General features: G+C 37.7%; 1 protein-coding gene across 3 annotated transcripts in view; it reads right to left on the bottom strand.

The window, feature by feature from the left end:
• The window catches only part of smyd3 (SET and MYND domain containing 3), a 62,838-nt gene extending 43,623 nt beyond the window's left edge, over window positions 1-19,215 (bottom strand). For all 3 annotated transcript variants that reach the window (XR_008606376.1, XR_008606377.1, XM_055036335.1), the window contains exons 1-5: window positions 19,022-19,215; window positions 4,892-4,955; window positions 3,417-3,524; window positions 3,140-3,197; window positions 2,181-2,338 (exon numbers count right to left, since the gene is read on the bottom strand). Coding sequence is in view for 1 of the 3 variants with exons in the window: in XM_055036335.1 (XP_054892310.1) it covers window positions 2,181-2,338; window positions 3,140-3,197; window positions 3,417-3,524; window positions 4,892-4,955; window positions 19,022-19,200 (567 nt within the window). In the remaining 2 variants the exon portion in view is untranslated. The remainder of the gene's footprint in view (window positions 1-2,180; window positions 2,339-3,139; window positions 3,198-3,416; window positions 3,525-4,891; window positions 4,956-19,021) is intronic.
• Window positions 19,216-19,405: the final 190 nt, after the last annotated feature.

The raw sequence follows: 19,405 nt of genomic DNA, 5'->3' as shown, positions 1-19,405 counted from the left end.
ACATTCTGAAGCATTTCTTAAAAACATGTATGTTTACGTTTCAGGCTGATAAAGTTAAGCAAAGTGATTAATTACAATGCTAAAGCGTGATTAATCCAGTTAATGTTTTTAATGAATTGACAGCACTACTTACATATAATTTGTCTGTGATAAATTGCCTTTATATATTAATAATGAATATTACAGCATAGTTTTTGACAAACTACTCAATCTGAGGTGTTAAATATTAATGATACAAATATGACAATAAGAGGTAAAGGTTATAAACATAAATATAATGGGCAGAGCAGTTCTATCAGGTGTTTGCTAATTGCTGCTGGCTAGTCTGTAGGAGCTGAGTGGGGGAGCGTCTTGGAAACTCCAGCTCTGAGAAGGAGGAGTTGTACCTGGAAGGCGGGGCTAAGTCCACACAGGCGTTTTGCAGAGCTCAACGGTTGCCATGAAGATTTAAGTATTTTTCAAATATGCATGAAAGAATCAAAACTCCAGGCATGTATTTGATGCTGTAATAACATTATAACATAACATAAAGCTCAAGACAGCCCATCTTACATAACACCGCCCCTTTAATCAGAAATTTGTCCATGTAAACTCAGGGATGCTACTCTGAAGCCTGAAGGCTTGCATGCAGGCATGAACACAGAACCGTTTGCGGACATTGAAATGCGATGCACAGCACATGTGTTCACTGCTGGGACATGGGGGCTGCCTGGGGGAAGCATTACCATGTGCATAGGACATATCTCATCTGTCACAGTATATTACAACATAGCTGTGTGGATGAGCACAAATGCATGCCGCAGCAATCTGTCTGCATGACTTATAGATGCACATCAATTCCAATGACGAAGCTAAACACAGGCAGATTTTACAGACGGTGGTCAGAGTCTGAATTGCTGCACAATCAACGCTGAATGAACAAACTATTCCCAAAAAAACATGAGAATTATTATTTTTCTGTTAATTTTATATAAACCAGCTGTCTGTGTGTTTCTAAACAGTAACGGTGTCGCTTTATTTTGTAAGTTAGGGTGAATCCATACAACGTATTTGTTTATGTAAGACTATTAGGACTAGAGAGGCACAAAGAAGAGTTTTCCTTTCCAACAAACAGGAGCAGCCTCAGACACACACACAGTCACAAACATGAGCATCATACAGTGACGGCCTATTTTGTTAAGCTTGCTGAAGACTCCAAGTAGATAACACTAAAGTCCTCATTTGTAATGTAAAGAGAGAAAACATAAGAGGAGGAATAGAGGCAGCCAAACAAACAGGCCTGAGTGTGGAGAGGAACAAAATAATTAAAAACGATGCATGAAAAAAGACAAAAAGTAGTCCACAGACAGAGACATGCTGAAATGAAATATCAGGGAATAAATTTAACGACTTCTTTTGTAAGCACTTGTCCGTGCTGTAACAGTGCCCCCTGTTGGCAGTCTATGAATTACACAAGTTGAATTAGTCTAAATGCAAACAAAAATGTCACAGAAATGTAAATATTTTGTCTGTCAAAATTTCTGCAGCAGTTGAGACACTTTTCACTTAATAAGTTAAACAAAAATATAATCAAAGCAGATCCTTTCTATCAGGATGCAACTTTGATAAAAATACAAATATTTAATTCAAAATTTATCTGAATTAAACGCAGGGATATCCACATGTACCCAATATCAGAAAAGTAGCATCTTTATGCAACAGTGTAAGAATTTCGGTCAACAATCTACATTAACCTTAACCACTTACATTTACCTTACTAATTAAAAAAAAAATACTTTTCACTACACTGTAGTTTTCACTTTTACTTGAGTGATCGTACAATGAAGTATCACTACTAAACTTCTGGATCTTTTACCCACTGTGAGTAACTTCAATTAATAAAAAACAGGCTTGTTTGAAAAAATAAACTCAACAGATTTTTGGTTAAATCTGGTGGTTTGTTAAAGTTTCATATATTGAAATAAATTAATTTGGAATATTTCTGCTTTGCCTAATTTTGTTACTTTGTAATTATTTTATTCATGTGGATAATTTTCATCGTGGAACAGATAACTGGGGAATGGAGGCTTAAACGAATGAAGGCAGGTTGTGCATTTCTCCATTCACAGGGTGAAACACATCAATGTGTTTTTATCTTGTGCTACGGAAAGCAGAATAGGCTTTATAGTCATTTCACCAACCTTTGCAATGAGGCTAAGTGGATCCCTGCAGGAAGGGGGCAGGGCTGATGTCACTTCCTGTGTCAGGTCAGAATCTCCTTCCTGTTGTACATACAGTTCCAACATGGCCGCCAGCTGAGAAAGCCCTTCCTTCTTCTGCTCAGGCATCGAATTCAAGTCTGCAAGAATGAAAAACTTTTACTAGGGAAGGACAATAAATCAGTAACAATGAGTATCGTGATCAATATCGATCGAAAATACGTCTGATGGAATACTCAATAATTTAATTGAAGCATTCTGGGGGATGTAGGCAGAGGAAAGATTTTAGCTGCTCAAACTCTCATGGCCAAATAAGTGGTGGAATCAACTCACTCTCTCTTTGGTCATCGAGCAGCAACCTGCAGAGTAGCTGCAGCAGGAGCAGTTTAATGTCTGACCTCTGTGACATTTGTGTTTTTTTTAAATATAAAAAAACAACAATAAGAATAAAGGATAAAATAGAAACCTCATAAAATAAAAACTGATCAATAATTGTTCATCTCGACTGATATGAAAAACTCGTTCGTCCAGCCCCAACTTTTATTTAAACATTCATAAGTTATCTCTGTTTATTACAACCAATTTTAATATCTCTCTAAAATTAACTACGTGAATTAGAAGCTCAATCAAAATCTCTCAAATAACTATGACCACATTTTGGCTGACAGATAATTTCACCTTAGTGTAAAGTATTTTTAGGTTAAAAAAAGATTCCTTTAATTAATTAATTTGAGGTCATAAAGCATTTCCCTGAATGTTATGAACTCATGCATGATTGGTACAAAATGTCCAGTTAAAGACGGCTCCATTTTGTAGCTGAAAAAGTAGAAATGCAAAAAGAAATACATGAAATGGCAAATGGGGAAATGACCAGAACCCAACAAACTGTCACAACAATAGCAAATAAAATCTGAAAGCAAAGTTTTACATTAGATACTTACGTGATTCATGTTCTTCTAAAGTGTAGAGCTCGTCACCGACAGTCTTAGTAGGATTTAACTGAAATGCAAAGGAGAGTATAATTAATGTAATTTTTGTTTTACACATATTTGTATACTTTTAGTTTACTACATAACCAGTGTATCTTATTTTATTTTCAGGAACAAGTGGATTTCAAAAACCGAAACGTCAAAACACTACATGGTTAAAATAAAGATAGAATCTTATTTCCACAAGTTTTCTAAGTGAGAATAACGAGGATAATTTCTAGAAACTTACCAGAGCAAACATGAGTCTGGCAGCCAGACGGACTGAGTCGGTAGGGAGTCTGGGCAGGAGACGGCGAAGACACTTACACTCTCTCTTATGGCCAGGCCACGCTTGTTTCTGCAGAACAGGGTCATTTAACACACTGATGGATATAATGCACACAAAGGTGTCTTTCTATTACATTACACACTTCAGTTTTAACCTTTCACCCACAAAAAAGGCTTTTCTCAATGCCAGGTAACATGTATTTTCAGGACTTTGGATTTAGTGAGAGCATCTTATTTCCATTGAAGTTTTGTCTGAAGATACGTTTGCAAATTTGGCAAGAGAAATTCAAAAAGCTTTGAAATAATCCATAGTTGATAGAAACATATTGATTGTTCATGAATGAATTAGTGCAGTCTTTGATTACAGGTTGAGAAAATGTAGATCATTTTTGAATCTCAATTTAAAAAGTGTTAGAAAAAAAACAAAAATTTAAATGTTATTCTTGTCCGTGGCTTTATCACAGCTCTGATAAAGCCAGATTGCAATCGTTTTGGCACGATTGCAATCAATCGTGCCAAAACTGATTGTTTGCTTTATAACCTTGTTCATCCTTTAAGGAAAAACACGATGTGTGAACGTAAATCTAAGAATCCCACCAGGACCTGGGAGAGAAGTGGCAGAGCAGCCATTTTGGAACAAAGTTCAGGTGTGGGAAGCTGACACTTTAAACCGTTCATCAGGCTTCAAATTCATCGTCCTTTTTCACTTCTCCGTTAAAATCAAAGTAAGTACAACAACTCAAAACTGCAAAGGAATTATTTGTTCATAAACGCAGCAGATGCTGTGACTGCAGAAAGAGCTGGATGGTTTGTAAACACTCATTTATCCACATTTATCTTCCCGTTGTAGCATTAGCTCGCCTGTTGTCAGCGTGCTACAGCCGTTTATCACAGCGTGAGAAAATAAGTTATTCTACCAAACTGACATGGACTGATTATCCCTCCATAAGAAATCCTGACTCTTCAGATGCATTAGAGACAAACCAACTTTTTATTAACCTTGGCTTTTAATCAGTCATTTGAGTTTTTAACATTAACACTTTCATAATGAAATCTCTATCTTTTTATCAATAATTTGTAGATTAATTTGTTCTATGTGGGTTTTTTTTTCACTTAAGCCTCACCGTGTTTTGTTGTTTCCTGGAATAATCTTTGGTTCATCAGTAAAAGTTTGCATAGTTCAAAATAAATCTTAATCTTGATTATTATTTATTCCTTTATTTGTGGCAGAGGTCGTTCAATAGGAAAAGAACAGAATTGATTCAAGATTAGAGATTACATTCGACAAACAAAACATTTTAATAAAGAAATATGGAGCAAAAGAGATGTTAAAGATCTTGTTTTAGGTTTTTATTTTAAAAGGCACTTTTAATCTGGCAAACAAGCCTCATTGGGATGTAAACTATAACTTTTGAACAAACACAAAGACTCTCCTACCTGGCAAGCTGCATTACAGTAGCGAGCCGTCTTGCACTGAGAACATCTCAACAAGGTCTCTTGTCTAGACAGGAGAGAGAAAAACAAATTATTCAGGAAAAAAATGCTGCACATAATGTTTTTCTGAAAGAAATGAATTTACAAAAAATCCATTTACTTGCAACCAAAATCGTTTAGGCCAGGGTAAGAATAATTTTAGGAATAATATTTCAGAGTTAATGACTCAACTGACCTGCAGAGGAACCGGATTATTAGATTATTGTTGTCAGGTTTTTATTAGATTTAGTCTTAAATGGGCATTGGTAACTTACTAGCTATGCACCAATATTTCCCAAGTAAAGTCCAATTGCTGTCTTGACTTTTTTCAAGTAACATGCTAATCTTGTCCTTTTGCATTTGTTGCACAAATCTGACTAATCTGTAACTATCAAATTTCCCTATCCACTATTAAAATCTCAACGATGATGCATTCAGGTACCCTCTCCTCATGGTTAATGTCTGAGCGTCTGACATAGTGATGTTGTGTGACAGCCGCGCCTCCACTGTTGGTGTTTTATGTACAATTATGTGCAAATGTAACGTCTGCTGCTTCTGTCTGGGTGAGACTGCTGTCCTTCCCAGTTTGGCTTCAGTCTGATAACAAGCAGGAGCCGAATCCGTCGCTCTCTGCAGCCAATTACAGACAGTGGAGACCACTGTTTAAACACACACACACACACACACACGCACGCACGCGCACGCACGCACGCGCGCGCGCGCGCACGCACGCACGCACGCACGCACACACACACACACACACACACACACACACACACACACACACACACACACAGATGTGAGTCACAGAAACCCCTTTCAGAGTGTATCATTGTGTCTGTGCATAGGTTAATATGAGCCCAGAAAATAATCTACACAGTTAAAGTGGCTGCAGTGTCTAATTTTACAGAATGATTGTTTGGTGGAGAGGAAAGAATGTCTGACTGAGAGTTTGAGAGGCATAAAATTACTGTTTCAGTCCAGTTTCCCTGCTCATAGTGTTGCTTTTTAAGTACACTAACAATTCAGTTACCAACACAGTAGTTGCCTTTCCAATTACCTTAAAATTGACGACAATTTTGAGAAAAAAAAAATTTTGATAAAAAGTTTTTGTGCTAGCGTGTGGTTTTCTTCCAGCCGTATCAACATTTGAGTGTTTTGCAAAACTGCAACGCATCCCACTTTCAAATATTTTTACTAATAAAGAAATAAGTTTAAATAATCAGGAATATATCTATGTATGTATAAAAACTAGAGGCAACAAAATGTAAACAAACATCTGGGATAACCAAGATGAGCAACCAAAGAGACATTAACTTTTCTCTACAACAGAAAAACATAAACTGATGGATTTAAACAGAAATCACATCAGTATATGTATGTAAGCAAAGTTTAATTGTAAGATTTATTTACAACTACAATAGTCAAAACAAAAAGATTAATTTTGCACATTTTTAGATCAGAAAACAATACAATAGTTAAAAAAAGCCAAAAGCCAAATGAAGATGTGTTTTATTAAGGGAGGTGAGCTTTGTGAACCATAAGCCTTTATAAAAAATGAATCACTCGCTAATGCTAACTGGTTGAGCCACACTTGGCAGCAGCAGCAACCATCAAGTGTTTTGTGGTAACTGGTGATGAGGCTCTTACATCGCAGAGGAGAGTTTAGACCAGCTGTTCTTTGCACAAGTGTTTTAATTCAGCTGCATTAGAGGCTTTTTGAGCTGAACAGCCTTTTTAAAGAGGAGGAATTATTTGTCCAGGAATAAAGGGCCATTTTACAGCACAATTGAGAAACTACATTAAGTTCAAAATGCTGTACGTATCAAACATAACTTAAAAGAAACTGAAATTCGTAAATTAATGTTTTGAAATTGGGTCTGTGTCTCTTTAAGAAGCTCCTACTCTTTCTAACACACGTCTTCACAAAGGTTCAACAATTACTCAAGGAGGAAAACACATATGAAGGAATCAAAGCAACATTCAGGCATGATTTTAACCAGATATAACATAATAACATGATGGAACATGAGAGACGTCATCCCACAGCATCTCAAATAAGTCCAGACTTAGGCAATTTCAGGACCTGAAACCTCAACGTGTTTATCTAATTACAGCCAATATGATGTTTTTGTCTGAAATGCTAACACCAGATGTAGCAGAACGCACATAGATTATTTCACATGACAATGTTTTCTTTTTAATACCATTTAATCCTGCAGATGGTTTCTGTGTCGTTTCAAAAAGTTCAACCACTCCTAACCTTCCACCACAACAAAAGATCCCAAATTTCATATATCAATGCCAGATATCACTAAATAAAAAAGATATCCACATCTGGAAGGTACTTCTGTTGATAAATATCCCATTTGGTTGCTTAAAATTACATTTTTAAGCTCCTGAAAAGGAAAGTGAGCTTTCAGGCTTGCTGAAAAACTCACTTTTATTAGATTTGTGCATGCAGTGTGGAAAGAAAAAATAAAAATAAAAGCCCCACATCTTTTTGTTTTATTACATCCGGGTAAAATGGAAGAAAATTATGGAGGACCAGTAATTAGATCTGACAATGGATGTTAATATGAGCGTACACACACAAAACAAAGTAATGGACAACGGGTTATGATGGACGTTAATACATTAGCTCGCAGCTTATCGGACAAAGCATGGCACTTTTTATTAGAGTGGGCGCCGCTATAAATGCTGCAGAGGGCATTATTAGACCCTTGAAGCAAAATGAAGGGCTTTAATATGAGTGTGTGCGCACACACGGTCCAGCTGTAACCGAAGGCTGTTGCCTCCAACAACAGGAGCTCAGTGTGTCTCTATCAGCGTGGGACCAGTCTGGACTGTTGTGTTTGGCCGGAGGAGGCGGCCGCCGCGTGCAAGTTTCCAAAACACTCTTCTCTCCTTTTCACTATTCTGCATTTAACCCATTTCCTCACCATCTGTCTCTTAGTTTCCCTCCGCTCCGTTGTTGCCGCTGGGCCTGATTTGCAGCAGCAGCCTTCTCCAGCTTGGATCCTGAACCTGGCAAATTTATTGTGTCAACCTTCATGAAAACAGAGCTATTCATGTCACGTTGAGGTTGAACAGAAACCGGGAAGCCACCCACAGTTTAAGAAACACATGCCTGTAGTTTGATGCGGAGCCATAACAACGGATGACGGAAAAGCCAGACCCAAACACGGATACATCAATTGTCATGCATCTCATAAACCCGGAGCCGTAAGACACACAACAAGAAATCCCTTTTCAGCTCCACACATATTTCTAAGACTGAACTTCATGGGTAATGTTGTTCCTCTGGAGGTCATTTTATAGTACCAGAGCTGCACCGTACGCTATGAAAATTACATATTTTGCATGTTTTTATGTTTCATGTCACTACTGCTTGTTCTGCCCCAAGCGCTCAAAAAAATACACCCAGTCATTTTCTGGCAACAAGTTAAGGCTTGTTGGCGTCTTTAAAATGACATTAAATCCTTCCAGATGTCAGGTCACACACAATGGTTACCTAGCAACCACCGGAAGGCACAGCCCCGTTACCTGGCAACCACGGGAAGGCACAGCCCCGTTACCTAGCAACCACCGGAAGGCACAGCCCCGTTACCTGGCAACCCAAGCAGAGTTCCAGCACATTCTGTCAGCAGCATGAGATCTTCAGAAAATAGTATGAAGATAAATTAAATGACAATTTTATTTATAAAGCACATGTTCAGCAACAAGGCAGATCAAAGTGCTTTGCATAAATTAGAAGGAAATACGAACTAAACAACAGAACCAAAAGAAAAAGGTAAATATTGATTCCCCGTGTTTAATAAGAATAAGTAGTCCATAATTTATGAAATATGTGTTTCGCTGGATTCCAACATGAAGATCTTGGTTCTCCATGTTTGATTGTATTCGGTATAAAACTAAATCTTGGTTCCTGTTGTTCTAGGTTGAGCTCTAGATTTGTACAACGTAAAGCTAAGTGTTGGTTCTCCATGTCTGGTTGTATTAATAGGCATAAAACTAGATGTTGGTTCTCCATGTTTGGTTCTTGTTCCGGGTTGTTAAGCAGTTGGTACTTTCTAAGTTTTTCCTAAATTTCTAAATTAACAGGGGTTTCTCAGGGTCTTGCTCCGATATTGAAAGTATAAAGATAAATGTTGATCTAAGGTACTGAGTACTCCACAATTTCTAAAACTAATAAACAACAATGGAACATTTTTATGCTTCAGTCCAATTCCATAATTTAGCCCAAAAAAAACCCAACTTAAGCAAGATAATTAAGCTGAAATGCTTAAAGTACATGGATACAAAATGGATGTAGAAAGGGACAAAATGCCAACAGATGGTAACCAGATACAGATAAATCATTATGATCCCTAAATCTGTTTTCCAGCAGGCCTAAAGGATTGCATCTTGGATATATAGAATTTCATAATTCCTCTCTCTAAAGAAATTCGTGGCACTAAGACATTTGGCTCTCCATACGCCACGAGAGAATGAAACAGCAGGAAAATCTATTCTGAATCTGATATCAAAGTCGTCTGAAATATTTTACTGTCACAACCTCAATAATAAAAACATTGTTTTATCCTCTGGCCCAGCAGTCCAGCCAAGAGTCTTTCGCTTGAATGTTTAATACGAATCTGGTTCAGGAAGAATCACACACGTTCTGGACTTTCCATTTCATGACTCAAACACACAGCGAAGGCCCGTCTTTGTCTTGCGGGCAACACACAACTAGAGTGTTGCATAAAGCCTGTGCAGCTTTATGCAGTACGCCATGTTTATGAACACTCATTTAACCATCCAAATATAGATGTTCACATTAACAAGAGGGACAAATCCAACAAAACAAGCACAAAAAACAATATTCAAGATATGAGAAACGGACTTCCCAAGCCTCGGTTTGTTGGTATTCTGCAACACAACTCTGCTTGTTTCTTAATAGTTGTCTTATTTTCATTTTCATGCTGAAATAAGACAACTGGGCTTCAGCCAGGGTTTTTGAGTGAACTCTTCCTCTTTCTTCATCATTTCCTTAGCTGTTTTTCTCCGAGTCCCAGTCAGATGTTGTGTGAAGGAATGGCAGGTCCATGTTTGGATTGTAAGCACAGCAGGAAAACTCATGAATAACATTAGAAAGGTTTCATTAGTAGCATACAGAACAATGAATTAATGCCTTCCTTCTCTTCCTCTCAATGTCAAACTGTTTTTCTCCTTTGCTGCTTTGCCTCTGTACTCATTAGGTTTTCATTTCCTGATATTTCAGCTTTTATTTATATATTTTAAATCAGTGATCACATCCCTGACAGCCAACATCTGTATAATCTGTTGGTTAAGCAGAGGCATTTGTCATCTCAAAGGCATCTCAAGTGCAACATTTTGTTGTTGTGGTTAGCATAAATTTAAATAAATTGCCTTGTTTTTGCATCTGTTGGTTGGACTATACATATTCATTAGTGTTCTATGAAAATGTGGGAGAAACTCCACTAATGTGTAATTGTAAGGAAGAAAGTCGCCTAAGAGAGGCCTCTTTGGAAATAGTTGAATTCCACTTTTGCATATTAAAAGTACTTTTTTTTTTTTTTGAAATAAAACTGATTTACATTATGTGCATTTTTTTTCCATTTTGTGTTAAAATATTCTCTCTTGCTTTCACTTGGTTAACAACAAAAACCCTCATCTTTGGTAGCTGATAACTAGTCGACAAAGACAAAAATAGCAAAACATTTTAAATTTATTGACGTCTTTCATGGAAAACATTATTTAAAAACAGCAAATAGGATAATCTGAGCCAAAAAGTAGATTTTTTGCATTTACAAACACCATAATTTAAAGTTTATCCTTATGACAAATTGAAATAAAATAAATTTTTTTCTTCCTGAAAATAACATTTTTATTATCAGCAGCCTCATTTCTTTAACATAAAGAACTCTGACATTTTTTCATATTTTGAACTCTACATTATGAGTTTTAGAAAGTAAAATTAGCAGTAAAAAAGTGTTTACTCTTTGAGAAATTGGTCAGATTTGTAGATGTTAATTGAACTTGGGTTTGTACGTCCATTTGCAATGCAGGCTGCATTTTTTTTTTTGAATACAATCTTTTTTTTCTGCAAATAATTTGGAGTCACATTTGACAGAAAAATCCAAAAACATAAGAATCATTGAAGACTGAAGCATTGCAGAACTACAAAGTTTTAAATCCCAACCAGTGACCAAAATAAGGTGTAAATAGATGTTTTGGGAGTTATTATAAGACCGTATAATGTTTGGTCGGAAGCAAATAATGAAAACATCGAGCATTTTTCATAGTTTATTTAGCACAAACCATATTCTGTTGCAATATTAGTGATACATTTTCTGTACGTTTTCCTAAAATCTTGCAGTTTCAGTTACAGATAATGAGAAGATAAAACTCCTTTGTTATCCCTCCTTTTGCAAAAAATAACAAGCCCCAAAAAGATGTTTTTATTTTATGATCAAAGCATAACTTTGTACAGAAGGTCCAGAAAAAATGCGGGCCAGACAAACACAAAGATAGAAACAGAAGAACTAGAAGAACAGGATAAATATAAATAGAAGCTGTCACTCATTAGAACTGGAGGAACTGGGAGACGCTGGTTGCTCCATTAATATGCAAGTCAACAGATCTGTGTTCTTACGTGTGTGTGTGTGTGTGTGGTCAGTTTTGCTAAGTCTTTGCTGTGAGACATCTAATTAGGCCTACCTCAGCATATCCCTGTTGGTGTGGGCAGCATGGTAATTGATTCCCCATGAGTAAAAGCTGCAGGAGATTCTGTTCCAGTTACAACTTCATGAATCTTAACAATCACAGACTCTTCCCATCACAGCCCAGAAAATTTCACTCTAAAATAGTACATATATATGATACTTTTTTGGGGGGGTTGTTTTTTACCATGTATTTGGTTGTTGCTGGGCTGCTTGGCTCAACTCTTCAGTTTCCTGCAGCAGGAAATATTTCTGAAATATTCAAACCAGAGGAAGCAAGTTTACAGGATGAAGAGCTTCTTCAATATCTTCACAACTGTTGCGATCTATAAAGTACCAGAGTATAAGAAATAATAATTGAGAGAAATCGCTCCAAAAGAGTCACCGCTGCCACCTACTGTTGGCCGTGGGTATGACACCACAGACCATGGCTTACGGAGACAAATCAAGATGTGGATTTATTGAAACTGGAAAATGAACTGCAGAGGACCACTTTCACAATAATTACCAACAAAAGGAGCTATTTGTGAAAAGTGAGGACCTTTTCCCAGTCTTCAAACATTTGATGTGAGTTCTACTGTGCTCTGCTAGTTAGATTTAGAGCAGTGGTGTCCAAAGTCAGTCCTGAAGAGCCGACATCCTGCATGTTTCAGGACCGACTTTGGACACCACTGACTTGGAAGAATGGTGTGAATTAAGTTTTGGTTAAGGTTGACTACTAGGAATGGACTACTAGTGGTTATTGTTGAGACATGTAGGCAAACATTTAGTTCCTAAAATGAATAGAAATCAATACAAAGTCCTCAGTTTGCATAGAAGTAAAAGGATGTGTGTGTGTGACCGACAGACGGACAGAAAGAAACCAGCTGCATCTTGAGTCATCTTCAACCTGAGGGGAAACATATGGAACGAGTCTCCTCATGGTTTCATTATGACAGTGATACACACAGCAGGGGGTCTGAAGGAATAAGGTCAAGCTAGGCCTGTCACGGTCACAAATACTGTTTATCATAATTGGTAAATTGCAATAAATGGTCTAATAATTCAAGCATACCCTCTCGAACATCAACAATCTCGGACTGGAAGACATCTTAAATATCTAAAACAACAAATAACATGAATACTAAAGTCGCTGTTCACAAAAACAAGATGTAATTAGTATTTTTCTATTTCTGTTTTTGAGTTTTATACTATCAGCAGATCATGATGAAAGCTCTGCACTGAACCTCATTGAAAACCTCATTTTTAATCCACCAAATATTGATCTCTGAACTCTTCCCGAGTTAACATGTTAGTGTCGTTGTTTCTAAAAGAACATGAACTTGTTTCCTTTGCATTATTTGAGGTCTGATTAGCAGATTTTGACCATTTCTCATTTTCTGCTAATAAATACTAAATTTTTGCTTGGAATTTCAGAGACATGTCAATAGTTCATAGAATGAAAGTATAATGTTCATTTTACTCAATCATTTACCTATAAAGAGTACGAATTTCATCCCAAATCTCACTTCCCTACTTTGCATAATTTAAATATTCCAGACTGATGAGTTGTACAGCTCTTTATGCAGTTTATTGAAGGTCATCACAAGAAATTTAAAAGCTACTGTGACACATGAGAAGAGCCAGGATAAAGGGAATAACCAGGAGAAGAAGTACGAGCAGATGCGGTTTGATCTCAGTGAAATGCCTGGCAGCTGAATTTCCAACGACCAGAATGAAGCCTAATGAAAGAAGCCTGGCTGTGAGATATTCTCACTGAAATGCAAACAAGAAGCCACAAAAGATCCAGAGCTCTGAAGCACAGGCACAGGAGGGCTGTCGAAGGAGCCGATGAACATCAAGACACACTCGGTATGTAGCTGCAGGACGAACCCAGACTGGTCAACAAGACAAGAACTGAAACCTTTCAGAGAATAAATTCATGTGATGACGATTAGAGCAGGAGTGTCAAACTCATTTGGGCCAAATCCAGACCATGAATGCTCTTAAAGGGTCGATGGTGCCTGAATGGATTGGTAGAACCTGTTCACAAACTGTTAAAATATCAATTCTTAAAGTTAAATAATAATATTGATCATCTTTTCAGTCCCTCCAGAATTTTGTGATATTTTGCAATAAAATTCAAAGTGTTTGTGGTACTAATCTGGAAATATTAGTGCTTATTTATGATGGTAAATGAGACTTTTTATTACTCGCTGTAAAGATCATGGATTTAATTTGACATCAATTAAAGCTGAGGCAGCTGTTTAGGACAAGCAAGAAAGTTTTTGACAATTTTAGAGTAAAAATTTTGCAATAAACTCCCAATTATGTGGGATTTGTTGATTTTACGTGAATATCCACAATAATTCTCAAGAAACTGGTGGGACTGATTGATAAAAACTGCAGTGATTTGATTGAAAACATAATATTTAAGCAGACTTAATGTTTAGTCTAGAATCTAGAGGGCCACATAACAAGCTGAGGTGGGCCAGATTTGGCCCATGGGCCTTGAGTTTGGTCTTGAATTATGGCTACTCTGTGATTCAAACAAATAACAAATGTAGATGTACTACACTAATAATAAATCCTCTCTGAACTCTTCTTTTTCTTGACTCCACTCCTCTAATGGAGGGAGAAAAAAAACAACACGAGGCCGAAGCTCGGCAGACAACTTTTATGTTCACCCTCCTGAGGACCAAGATTTAATTTCTGCTAACAGATGTGCATTTTAGATGATTACTAACACACACATGTGGAGGTGGATTCCCTGTGTACAGCAGATAACTCGGTTTACAAATGGTACAGCTGTCTGCAATTTTTTTTCCAGGCACCTGGGTGTGAAGCAGCAGGAGATAAAGAAAACAACAGTTTGGGAGGAGCGAGATAGAACCTGGTAGGATACAGAAAAACAATCTGTGTGAGGAGGAAGGAAACAAAAGGAAGGAGAGACAGAAACAAATTTTAACAAAGAGAAACAAGGCAGTGGAAGAGAAGGTGAAGGGAATTAGATGGAAGGTAGAAAGACAGATGTTGGAAGAAGCAGATGGGGAAATAAATTGAGTGGAGGTGAAAGCGGAGGTTTGCTCTCATCCGCTCCTCTTGGTTTGTCATCTAAAGCATCTGTATGCTGCCCATATAGCCGGATTCACACACTTTCTTATCAGTCTTGTCTGCTGGGACGACTTTGGGGAAAAACGCAACGGATGTTTGGAAACATGTTGGATTCAGGGCGTTGCTTTTGCACATTAGGCAGAAAAGCTGCATGCAAGACTGCATGTGTGTGTGTATTTCCATAAGGGTTAGGGTCTTAACTAGGCTCTTCTTTCAAGGTTAATTTTCAAGGTTAATTTTGCTTACAAACTTCATAATTCATTTGATTTGTTGTTTTGTTTACTTATTTTGGATATTTAAAAAGTTTTCCAGTTCCAGTGTTAAATGTTTGTTAGAAACTGAAGTCTGAACTTGCATTATTACACCATTTGTCGCGGCCTTCTACTGTTCCAAAATCCGTCTAAAAACCAGGTCTTGAGTTGGTGGAAGTGAACCCTAACGTGATTCTAATGCATATGTGAATGCAAGCAGACTGGACACCGCTCCAAAAGCAGGAGGAAAACTATAATGCAGGGCATTCTGGGTAAAAAAACAATCAAAATAAACCTCCAAGTCTCGCGCTAACTGGAGAAATGCTATAATACCTTCCAGCTTCTGATCAGAAAGTGGAGGCGGTGTTATGATCTGGGCTTTAGGCTTGTGTTACACAATCATTTCCCCCAACAGTTAAAGAACCTAAAGAGAACTCCCATGTTTTCACAACTATGATTGGCGCTGTCAGAGTTTGCTGATAACACTCGCCTGCTATGAATGTTTCTCTTCTTTGTTCTTCAGCCTCCAGCTAAAAGGCATCAGCTGAAATTAGAACAAGCATCTCAAGTTAGACTGCCTGTCAATATTTCTGTCTGTGTTCTTTAAAAATAACAAAGACCCGTGGAAACTGGTGTCATCTGACTTTCAATCAAATGCTTTGGTCTATAAATAAGACAAGAGCTCTTAGATGTTTGTTTTTATCTGCGGTGTGTGTTTGCACATGGTCCAAAGAGACGCGGAGTGAGAGATTGGTGTCAAATATAAACACTTGACGGAAGAAGTGTGGCCCCTACCCCATGTACGCACACCCCAACACACACAGGCTGAAAAGCATTAAATATCTGGGCTGTAATCTGTTTTCTCTGCTATCTCTATCAGTGGCTCCTCCACTACTTTCATCCATTTCTAAAACTTCTTTCATCAGTTTCAGGCAGGCAAAACAAAAACTGTCAAGTCGTGGTTGTACCACCGCTCAGCATCTGTCTTTAGAGAATTCAGCCGAGATGAACGTCCCTTTGGCTTTTTTAGCTTTGCTTAAGGAGCGTGTTTTATTTTAAACTGCAAATGGCACTGCAGATAAAACAGCCTGGATATATCAGTAAAGACTATCAAACATTTTACCATATACATCTATACATATGCTTAAAAAACTAATGTGCCTTTAGAGTCTTGTGACTTTGCAGACAGTCTTAATGGAGAACTATTGTGCAAACTAATAATGCTGTGACATTTCTGGGTTTCAAATTAGAATTTTTGTCAGAAACTGGACTTCACGACTGTGGATGTTTAAAAGCAGGCTGCGCTCCCCAAAGAGAGCTTTTAAATCCCCTGGTAGAGTGCTAGTTCGCTATGTGTGCAAGTGACCATTTGTGACCATTTATGGCATATTTTTTAATAGATAAAATGCCTTAAAATCTTTTTTTCACTTTTGAACTCAAATCTGAGCTGTAAGCTGAAATTTTAGATCTTCTCTATTTTGCTTTCTTTTTCCCCCGTCATGATTTTATTTTCTTGAACAAAAAAAATTAGCTTTAGCTAAACCTGTCACAATAAGCAAGTAACCATTGAGTAAAACAAGCCTGAAAATATATTTTTAAGAATATCATTTTAAAATCATTTTTTACGGTTCCTCTCGTGTTTGGGTTTTGTTTCTGTTTTATTTATTGTTTTAGTTCTCATGTTTTATTTTGGATTTTTAAATATCTTCCAATGTTGAGTTTTTTATTAAATTAAAGTTTAAAGGTCTTTGTGTTATTATTCCATCATCAATATAAACTTCAAAATAGTCTCACAACAACATTATAATCTGTTGCAGTATATCCATTTGCCAGCAAACATTTTCATTGCGACAGGCAGTGGTGTATCTTAGACAAGTTTTTTTAGACTTTGCTACACAAGTACTTAAATATTAAAATATCAAGAATAACGCCTCACTTTGAAGTTTCCTTTCTTACTAGCGAATAATAAAAAACCTGACATTTTTCTTGCTGTTAACATTTTTCTCCTGACCTCCACGACCTTTGCTGTGAGTGTGAGAACATAAAAGCTGTTTGTTTAGTTGTTGATCCTGTTACGTTTTGTGTGTCTGAGTTTATTCCCTCAGCTTTTATCACTCATTACGGACCTGCAGCCTTCAAGGCCTGTAATTAACTCCAGTTTCGATGCTCATTTCCTGGACACACAAACACAGGAACAGACTCTGTTCTTCCAGTGATACGGCCAAACAAACAATCGCACGTTCAGAGACGCGTTTTTTTCAACACCCTGTCATGCTGTGAAGCTAATTGTGCTTTAGGAAAACTACAAAAATGCGCGCCACACGTGTGAGATCACACACTGCGTTCATGCACACGCCGCCTCATGCCGTCCAGCAGTTTGTGAGACATCAAGACAACTTGCAGGTCTTCAGAAAATAAATCAATAAAGCTTTCTGAACCTCGGCTCTGATGAGTGTCTGCTGCAGCAAAATGCAGCCATAACATTTATTCAATATCTCAAAAATATCATTATAGCTTTGACCTTTGACCCCCACCGAGCCCACACCTCAACATACACATAAACTGCTGATTGCCTAAAGAGTGGAAACTGTAAGTGGTGTAATTTTTTCTCTTATTGATTCCTTTAGTTGTAATTTCATCTTCTTTGCTGCATATTGTTTAGATATTGACTACATGTCAGGTTACAGTGGAGGCTTCTGGCTGTAACTGGTTCTGCCCCAGTCAGCCGACTGGCCGACTCGTCTTCGTTAGCAGATTCTCTTCCTTGTTTTTCATAACCACTGCAGGAGTGATGAAAGCTACAATCTCTTTCTGCATAAGTGTAGCTTTGTCAAAGGTCTACATGGCCTATTACCTGCCGACAATTAACAGTATTTAAATAAAACAACATCTACCTATAACTGATGAAACTATAAATTACGCTCTCTACCAAAAAAAATTCCTAAAGAACCATTTAAAGAATCACTTCATTACCTTAGGGGGAAACTGTTGTGTAAAATTCACATTTTGAATGTTTTCATGCTTCCATTTGGGTCCCTGCTGTTCCTAAAAACTGCCCAACTATTAAAAAAAGTTTTGTGGGGTCTGGAAAACGAGCTGTAAATCACAAATCAGCAGGCACTGCCCCTTGCTTAGCAACCTCACCTAGCAACCCAAGCTGAGCACCAGCATGTTTGGTCAGCTGGTTCATCTGCTGTTTGCGCTGTGTTCTTGTTGGTTGTGCAGAAGGCTCGACTTCTGCTCTTCAAAGATGCACAGTTGTAAACTCGTCCATGTCTTTGCAGAGCTTTTTATGTGCATTTGCACATAAAACTGAGTTGGGGGTTCTTGTTTTCTAGCAGATTTTTGACTTTTCGAACTCCTTCAGTAACTCAATTTTCTCTCCTGTTATTGTGTTGTGTTCAGGTGTCCATTGTAGATAGAAAAAAAGAGAAAATTTCCACCCAAAAACTGAATTTTTTTTAGATCAATCTCTGAAATTTTAGAGACAAAACAAGGAAGTTTCAGAATTTCCACATGAGGCTCAACTTCATCTAGTTCTGTAGTAATTACTAATCTATCGCAGATGCTTATTTTATAACATTTTGAGAGCATTAATCATTCATAAAACACAAGGAGACTCAAGTAATTCCAGCTTTACAAAAATCCTTCATAATAAACTCGCTGCTTTACAACAAACGAGTTAACAATGTTACATTTCAGCAAAGAGCAAGAGCGCCACTTGGTGGCCCACTGAATAACTACATTAGGTTTGAATCCGTGTAAAACAATTTAACACCTGATTTAAATGAAAACATTAATTGTGCAGCAAGCAGAGGAAGCAATGCAACTTTTTAAAAGCAGGTTTGTTGGAGCGCACACACACACACACACACACACACACACACACACGCAGTTTACAACAAAATAAACAAAAATACACTTTAAAAAAACCCCAAAACATCTTTCAGCTTCTGTTAGCTAAAATACAGAGTAACTCGCATGGTGAGATGGACCCTCACGGTTTGGACTCGAACCGGCCTTACCGGGTGAAGCAGTGGTGGCAGACCTCTCTGGCCCGTTTGCCGGACACGCAGGACGCCAGCGGCTCGGCGGAGGTCACCAGCTGACCCCGGCTGATCCCGGCTGTGGCCCGGAGACCGTTCCCCTTCCCCGGACAGACAAACCGCTCCGCAGTCAGCAGCATCCCCGCTCTTGGCTCCATGTGCGGCGAGCTCTGTTTACATCCGCAATGAGAGCGACGTCATTACGTCACACTGCGTACACAGAAACTAAACGTAAAATTAAAAAATACATCATTTACTTTAGTGTTTTTTCCCTGGATTTATTAATTTTGTACTAAAGTATCAAGTTTATTTAGAATATGTATCTCTACTTGACTCTTTTATGTTGTCATCACATTTGAAGTT

Source organism: Poeciliopsis prolifica, unplaced genomic scaffold (genome assembly GCF_027474105.1).
Source record: "Poeciliopsis prolifica strain line A6 unplaced genomic scaffold, Auburn_PproV2 SCAFFOLD011, whole genome shotgun sequence".
NCBI classification, from domain to species: domain Eukaryota; kingdom Metazoa; phylum Chordata; class Actinopteri; order Cyprinodontiformes; family Poeciliidae; genus Poeciliopsis; species Poeciliopsis prolifica.
The sequence above is the reverse complement of the archived record's forward strand: the minus strand, read 5'-3'. Positions and strand labels throughout refer to the sequence as shown.